Source organism: Acinonyx jubatus, chromosome B2, assembly GCF_027475565.1.
Source record: "Acinonyx jubatus isolate Ajub_Pintada_27869175 chromosome B2, VMU_Ajub_asm_v1.0, whole genome shotgun sequence".
Classification (NCBI taxonomy): domain Eukaryota; kingdom Metazoa; phylum Chordata; class Mammalia; order Carnivora; family Felidae; genus Acinonyx; species Acinonyx jubatus.
The window spans coordinates 108,659,076-108,667,312 of record NC_069385.1 but is presented as its reverse complement, the minus strand read 5'-3'; the positions used below and the strand labels follow the sequence as shown (position 1 = coordinate 108,667,312).

At 46.8% G+C, this 8,237-nt stretch overlaps 1 protein-coding gene across 3 annotated transcripts; it reads left to right on the top strand.

The window, feature by feature from the left end:
• Positions 1–935: 935 nt before the first annotated feature.
• On the top strand, positions 936–7,963 carry MAD2L1BP (MAD2L1 binding protein). Of its 3 annotated transcripts, none has more exons than XM_015071205.3 (3): positions 936–2,822; positions 3,139–3,591; positions 7,037–7,963. In XM_015071205.3, the coding sequence occupies exons 2-3, from the start codon at positions 3,259–3,261 to the stop codon at positions 7,547–7,549; spliced, it is 846 nt and encodes a 281-aa protein (XP_014926691.1). In that variant the 5' UTR covers positions 936–2,822; positions 3,139–3,258; the 3' UTR covers positions 7,550–7,963. The 3 variants fall into 3 exon arrangements, with proteins under 3 accessions (XP_014926691.1, XP_026913469.1, XP_026913471.1); XM_027057668.2 differs by having other exon boundaries at positions 940–2,822; positions 3,326–3,591; XM_027057670.2 differs by having other exon boundaries at positions 940–2,822; positions 3,286–3,591.
• The last annotated feature ends 274 nt before the right edge of the window (positions 7,964–8,237 follow it).

The following is an 8,237-nucleotide window of genomic DNA, read 5'->3' as shown; positions in this document are numbered from 1 at the left end:
CAGCCACTGCTAAGGTTGTGGCTGGGGGGAAGTAGCAGGTAATAGAAACTTGGCCAAGGGCCCAGGGGATTATTGACTTTTGACTTTCCTGCCAAGCTATCTCTCTTGCTTTTTAGGGCTCTTGCAGTCGGCAAAGAGGAAACACAGCGACAGAAACCAGTGTACAAGACACGAGAAAGGCAAAGCGGAGAAGCATGTTGCTGCGCTGGGAGTCAGGACGCCAAGGTTCAATTCCTAGCCCCATGGCTGTCTCATGATTCACCATTCACCCTGTGCCCACTTCCCCTCTTTCACAAACATCGAGATGCTCTCACACAGCCAAGAAGTAAAAAGGCCCTTCCCTCCAGATCTCAGTTTTCCCTGGAAAACTAGAAGCAGCAGCAGCAGCAGTGGCTCACCTCTGGTGATCCTTTCAGGAGTTCACACCTGGTGGAGTCCTTGGCTTCCCCTCCACCACAAGGAGGGAGGCAGGGTGGTTGCTGTCCACGTGGCATAACTCCCCAAAGCAGTGGGAGTAGAAGGACCAAAATCTGTAAAAGGGCCTAGCAGATCCAGCCAATTTTGTGGTCTTCAGTGGTTGAAAGCACACATGACTTCTCTCTTCTCGACTCTGTTCCACTGAAGGAAGGTTATACTGCAGAGGTCAACTCCAGCCAGTGGCACAACCCATCCAGGGAAACTGCTAATAGAGGCTGAGACTGAGGAACTCAGGAAGAGATCTCAAGAAGGATGGGGGTTGGGAGAGCCAAGTCCATTCCCCCAACATTCTCACCACCACGAGCTCTGGGCTCTCTTGATAACCAGGGCCTGCTGCACTCACCTGATAACACTTGTCCTCTCATCTTCCTGGGTCTTTCAGCCACCCAACACACACTTCCTCCATCCCAATTTTTTAATTAAGCTATTTATTTATTTATTTAGAGAGCACACGAGCAGGGGAGGGGCAGAGAGAGAGAGGGAGAGACAGAGAGAATCCCAAGCAGGCTCTGCACCACCAGCACAGAGCCGATGTGAGGCTCAAACTCAGAAACTGTGACATCATGACTTGGGCCTAAATCAAGAGTCAGATGCTTAACTGACTGAGCCCCCCAGGAGCCCCGAGGTTTATTTTTATGTTTAGATCTTTAATCCATGTGGAATTTATCCTTATGTATGAACTAATTTGATTTTTTTTCCTTCTAAACGGATAGGGAGCTGTCTCAAGTTACTTGTTTTAAAAAGTCACCCTCATCATACACTAAGATCTACATACACATGGATCTGATTCTGGACTCTCTCCTGTTTTATTATTTGTTTGTTTATTCCTGATCCAACACCAAAGTATTTTAATCATTGTATTTTTATAGTATGTTTTGATTTCTGCTCCTTACTTCCTGAGACACACCCCTCCTGGCCTTCATGACACACTTGTTTATTCTTCATTATACCTCTCTGGCTACTCCTTACTCCCCTCCACAGTCTCTTCTCTCTCTGCTCATCCCCTAAATATTAGTGTCTTCAGGATCCTAGCTCATCCTTATTCTACTTGCCTTCCCTGGGTGATCTTATACACACCTATACTGATGACTCTCAAACACATCTCTATTATCAATAGTGTTCCTAAATATCTCTTTACTGTCCAATGGAACAGGAAACTCACTATATAAAAAATGGAACTCATCTTTTCTCCATACCTACACACCAGTAAACCTGGTCTTCCTTTAGTGTTCTCCCTTCATTGAATGGCACAACTGGCCATATAGTTGTTCATCTTAAAAAACCTGCTTGTTTTAGTAGTCTCTATCCCTTCTCCTCTTCCTGGGGACAACCACCAAGTCATGGTCATTGGACATCCTAAATATCTCTAGGGTTCACCCAATTCTCTCCACCCTACCGTGACTGCCATAGTTCAGGCCTCTTTTATCAATGCACTTGGGTAACCGCAGTCACTAGCTTTAATTGGTATTCCTGCTTCCTCTCTCATCCTCCCTGTAATATAATCTATCCACTGCAGCCAGTGTAGAGATTAAATTTATAAATTTAATCATGTCACTCCCCTACTTAAAGCTTTCAAAGCTTCCTCATCCCCCTACAGGATCAAGTTTAAACTTTTTAACATGGCTTATAAAGCTTTGCCATAATCTGGATCCTGTTTGTCTACCACAGCCTTAACTCTTTATAATGTGAACCCTTTTCATTCCTTGGATGAAGGATGCTCTTGTCTCTCAAGGTCTCCAGGATAGGTAGGTCCTCCTCTTTACCTTTACTCATTCTATAAGTCACAGTTTCTTGGGCACATTTCCTCTGGGACCACCCCTCTCTTCCACATCAGCTAAGTTAGGCACTCGGTTCTTCGCATCCACAGCCCGTGCACACCTCCCTGTATATAATTCATCACGTGGGATCGTATTTATATGTGGCAAACCCCTTGAGGACAGCGACTGCCTCCTGTTTGTTTGCCACAGTCTCCAGCACCTAGGACAGGGCCTGGCACGAAGTAGGTGCCCAGCGAATAGTGAACGCAGGACAGAATGCGTGAGGGCGAGGGTCCTCTGGAAGGCAGAACTTAGTGTCTGAGACAGCGTGGGTTCTCTGTACAGTTAGGGCTCGGCGTACCTGTGAGGGAGTGTTGCTAGGGAGCACAGGGATCAAAACCTAGCTCGGCCCAGCCTCCATTACTGCAGCGGTGCAGTGCCCCCGCCCCTCCACCGCCGAAGCGGAAGTGGAGGCGTGGGCTTCCCATGATACCTCGCGGGGCGCCTGTTCAAACCGCACGGAGAAGAGGGAGGAGGTAGTGATGGCGGCTCCGGAGCCGGAAGTGCTGTGTCCGGCCACAGTACCTGGTAAGGACTGGGGTCCGGAGCTCGGGGAGCCTTGGGGACCTGTTTCTTCTCTACACCGCTCTCCAGCCTTTTAGCCCATGACCCTTTCTCTGGCCCTTCTTCCTTGTCCCCATTTCCTGGCTCCCGCCCGGCCCCACGGACTCCATCGCCCCCTCGGTCCTGGATCCCACTGGTTCGTCCCCACTGTTGTCTTCCTCTGGGCGGCACTCTGGACCCCGCTTGATTACAGTTACAGTAAACTAATATCCCCAGATCAGGGATTCCACTTTCTGAGCGGAGGCCTGGTCACGGTGTCTGAAATTCTCCTTTCCCCCAGCTTCCATCCGGCGTCACTTAAATCCCCGTAAGCGTCTGGGGTCGGGAGTCTCCTAGCCGCCACCCACACAGGAGTTTGCGGAGGGAATGTGTCGGGCTGTTCCCTCCGCAGTACAAGGGAATGAGAAGACTGACTTTGGCTTTTAAGTTTTTCAAGTGTCTGCCTTGTTCCTCTGCGCACCTACTAGAATTGGAATGGTGTGAGAAGTCAGAGGAAACCCACGCCCCCCAGATAGAACTACTTGAGACTACCTCCGCTCAAGAACCTTCCAACCTTTCGGAGCCCTTTCGCCCCAGAGACTGCATGGTGCCAGTGGTGTTTCCCGGGCCTGTGAGCCAGGAAGGCTGCTGTCGGTTTACTTGTGAACTTCTAAAGCATATCATGTACCAACGCCAACAACTGCCTCTGCCCTATGAACAGCTTAAGCACTTCTACCGAAAACCTTCTCCCCAGGTAGGCACAGGCTTTGGGAGAAAGCTGGTGGGGAGACTGTGATGATTAGACCGTAAACAGCTGTAAAGGGGTTCTGAAGAGTCTTCAGGGCCTGTCAGCCTAAGCAGCTGTAAGGAATGTGTTTCAGCCCCAGGACTTTAGTTTCTCCTCACCCCAGTCTTTGATATTGATAGCCTAACCCCTCTGCATTTTCTCATTTTCTTTTTTGGTAAACTGCTATTGTGTTGCATTTTGGCTCCATGAACTGACCCTGTAGTTTTAGTGTTTTTTCTCCCCCAGTTTTTTTTTTTTTTTTTTTTTTGAGTTTATTTATTTTGAGAGAGAGAGCATGCAAGCAGGGGAGAGGCAGAGAGAGAGAGAGAGGGAAGCAGGCTTGGCAGGGTCAGCACAGAGCCTGACTTGGGGCTGGAACTCCCAAACTGTGAGATCATGACCTGAGCCGAAATCAAGTCAGACACTTAACTGACTGAGCCACCCAGGCACCCCATCTCCCCAAATTTTCATCTCTTTGTTTTTATGTTTTACTTTATGGGGGACTTCCTTGACTTGATATTCTAACTCTTCTATAATTTTTTTATTTTTTGGCAATCATAGTCTTAAGAGCTCTTTTTCATGTTTATTCTTTTTTTTTTTTTTTAAGCTTATTTATTTATTTTGAGAGAGAGAGAGAGCGTGCGTGCACAAGCGGGGTAGGGGCAGAGATAGAGGGGGAGAGAATCCCAAGCAGGCTCCATGCTGCCAGCACAGAGACTGACACGGGGCTCAAACCCACAAACTGTGAGATCATGACCTGAGTGGAAATCAAGAGTTGGATGCTTAACCAACTGAGCCACCCAGATGCCTCTCATGTTTCTTAAAAAAAAAAAAAAAAAAAAATTTAACATTTATTTATTTTTGAGAAGAGAGACAGAGCATGAGCGGGGGAGGAGAGAGAAAGAGGGAGACACAGAATCTGAAACAGGCTCTGGGCTCTGAGCTGTCAGCACAGAGCCCGACGCGGGGCTTGAACTCACAGACTGTGAGATCATGACCTGAGCTGAAGTCGGAGGCTTAACCGACCGAGCCACCCAGGTGCCCCATCATGTTTCTTTTTTAAATACCATCCTGTTGTTTCACATCTATATGATTTTCTTTTACTTGAGAATATTAATTGCTGTATTTTTGAAGTTGTCCTCTGTTCCTTTCAGTTTCTTTTAGATTCATTTTCCTGTTTGTTTTGGTCTCGGTCATGTTAGAGGCTTTTATTCTGTCTCTGGTGAGGGATACCTGGATGGCTCAGTCAGTTGAGTGTCCGACTGGCTCAAGTCATGATCTCATGTTCATGGGTTCCAGCCCTACATCGGGCTCCGTGCCGACAGCTCAGAGCCTGGAGCCTGCTTCAGATTCTGTGTCTCCCTCTCTGCCCCTTTCTCTCTCTTGCTCTCTCTCTCTCTCTCTCTCAAAAATAAACATTTTTTATTAAAAAAATTTTTTTAATGTTTTTTTAAATTTATTTTTGAGACAGAGCATGAGCAGGGGAGGGGCAGAGAGAGAGAGAGGGAAACACAGAATCTGAAGCAGGCTCCAGGCTCCAAGCTGTTAGCACAGAGCCCAACGCGGGGCTCAAACTCACGGACTGTGAGATCATGACCTAAGCTGAAGTCGGACACTTAACCGACTAAGCCACCCAGGTGCCCCTAAATAAACATTTAAAAAAAAAAAAAAACATAAATCGGTGAAAGCTCTGTATGCCTGGCTGGGCCTTGTGAGCTGATAGACTTCACTTCAAGGATACTGGGTAGGAATCTCGTGGTCTCTTTGGAGGACTCTAAAACATCAGTATTGGAAAGTCTTCTCTCTGGAGAAGACTGGGTGGAGGAAATTGGCAGGTGATCTAAGGGTCCTCACAGAGGTTTTCATGCAGTCCCCCTCTTTTCATTCTTCTGTGATGCCTGAATTGCCAGTTCCTAAGCCTTTCTGGGGTTCTGCAGTATGAATCATTTTGCTTTCATGGGCCTTCCCTCCGTTAGCGCTTGGTAATAAGCTCCCTTGAACTCTTCCATGTGCCTTCTGTTTTCCAAAAATTTGTTGTTGCTTTTGTCTGTTTCCCAGTTCTTTGCCCTTGGGAATTCTTTCTTTCCCCCCTCCCTCCCTTCCTTTTTCCCCTTCCTTTTTCCCCTTCCTTTTCCCCTCATTTAGTATTTCAGATGGGACCACAAATAAGCATGTGTTCAATTTTTCATGTTTAACTGGAAGACCAACTGCAGAATCACCTTTCTCAAGTGAAATTATCCCCATTTCCTGTTGTCACTCATGGCACAGCAAAATTTGCTACTTGCCATGCCACCAGATCTCCTTGACTATTTTAGTTGCTTATTTCCGGATGCTCTCCTGCTTCAGAGTACTGTCTTTCTGTTCTTTTTATTTATTTTTATTTATTTTTTAAATTTACATCCAAGTTAGCATATAGTGCAACAATGATTGCAGGAGTAGATTCCTTAATGCCCCCTTACCTGTGTAGCCCACAACCCCTACAGGAACCCTCTGTTTGTTCTCCATATTTGAGTCTCTTATGTTTTTGTTTCCCTCCCTGGTTTTTTGTTTTTTTTTTTTTTAATGTTTACCCTGAGACAGAGACAGAGCATGAATGGGGGAGGGTCAGAGAGAGAGGGAGACACAGAATCAGAAGCAGGCTCCAGGCTCTGAGCTGTCAGCACAGAGCCCAACGCGGGGCTCGAACTCAAGGACCACGAGATCATGACCTGAGCTGAAGTCGGATGCTTAACCAACTGAGCCACCCAGGCGCCCCTCTCCCTCCCTGTTTTTATATTATTTTTGCTTCCCTTCCCTTATGCTCATCTGTTGTGTGTCTTAAAAGTCCTCATATGTGTGAAGTCATATGATTTTGTCTTTCTCTGACTAATTTTGCTTAGCATAATACCCTCTAGTTCTATCCACGTAGTTGCGAATGGCAAGATTTCATTCTTTTTGATTGCTGAGTAATACTCCATTGTGTTTATATACCACATCTTCTTTATTCATCTGTCGATGGACATTTGGGCTCTTTCCATACTTTGGCTATTGTTGATAGTGCTGCTATAAACATTGGGGTGCATGTGTCACTTCAAAACAGCACACCTGTATCGTTTGGATAAATACCTAGTAGTGCAACTGGTGAGTCATAGGGTAGTTCTATTTTTAATTTTTTGAGGAATCTCCATATCGTTTTCCAGGGTGGCTGCACCAGTTTGTATTCCCACCTGTCTTTCTGTTCTAAATGTGGGAAAAAATATGGTTTTGTACAAAGAATACATTTTCCTTTTTGATTTATTGCCCTCTGATAAAATCCAGCGTCTTTGCCGTGGAAGCCCAGTCCCAGAAGTCTACTGCATCCCAACAGGTATCTTCAGAGGGCAACGGCTTCCCCCATCTTGTCCTTCCCTTTCACCATTCTTTGTCCTCACAGGCAGAAGAGGTGATGAAGAAGAAACCTCGGGCCACTGTTGAAGTGAGCAGCAGGAAATGCCAACAATCCCTGGCAGAACTGGAGAGTGTCCTCAGCCACCTAGAGGGTCTCTTTGCCCGGACACTAGTACCCCGAGTGCTAATCCTCCTTGGCGGCAGTGCCCTAAATCCCAAGGAGTTCTACGAGCTTGACTTGTCCCGGTTGGCCCCCAACAGCATGGACCAGAGCCTGAGCACAGCAGCTTGTTTGCGCCGTCTCTTCCGAGCCATTTTCATGGCTGATGCCTTCAGTGAGCTACAGGCTCCTCCACTCATGGGCACCATTGTCATGGCACAGGGGCACCGTGACTGTGGAGAAGATTGGTTTCAACCCAAGCTCAACTACCGAGTGCCTACCCGGGGTCACAAACTGACTGTGACCCTGTCCTGTGGCAGGCCCTCTATCCCAACCACAGCCTGGGAGGACTACGTTTGGTTCCAGGCACCAGTGACACTTAAAGGCTTCCATGAGTGAATGGGGATGCTTCCTAATCATGAACACAATGGCTTCAGTTATCTTCCCCCCTCTGGCACCAGGTCACCCATCTTTTGCTTAGAGCTAGAGTTGTTTCCTGGTGAGAGGAATGTTCTGTTCTTCCGGCTGCCTGCCTCCCTTCCTCAGACTTCCTGGTGGGCTGATTGTATGGCTGTGGCTGTCATAATTATCATTGAACAACATCTCTTTGAATCAAAGGTTGATTTTCCCAGAAGGTGCTGGGTGAGGCATTTCTGTTCAGGGATGGAAAACAAGTATGAGTCCATAGACAGACACTCTTATGGAAGTGGCTTTTTGCTGTGGCCTTTCAGAATTTTTACCAGGGACATAATGAACTTAAATGTAAAAATGAATGGATCCATATTAAATTATCTGAGACTCTTGTTTTAAAGATTTCCAGGGTTCAGATGGAATATTTTATCTTTCTCCTTGGTCTCTTACGCTCCAGGGCTTCTAGGATTTTTTCGGCTGCAGTTCTTTCTCTTTATCAGCCCCAGGCCGATCTGGGAAGTTAAGTGACTTGGCCAAAGTTCTATAACACTTTGATGTCAGAGTTGGGACTAGAGTCCTCATCAGCTGACTCCTAGCCTGGCATTTTTTCCTTGTCACATACTGGTATTTGTGATCATTAAAGTATGTGTGCCCCAGGTCACACAGGGGAAGGGAG

Coding starts and splice junctions, on each gene's coding strand:
- MAD2L1BP (XM_015071205.3), top strand. CDS start 3,259: ATGAGAAGACTGACTTTGGCTTTTAAGTTTTTCAAGTGTCTGCCTTGT. Junction 3,592..7,036: donor ACCGAAAACCTTCTCCCCAG/GTAGGCACAGGC, acceptor TTGTCCTCACAG/GCAGAAGAGGTGATGAAGAA.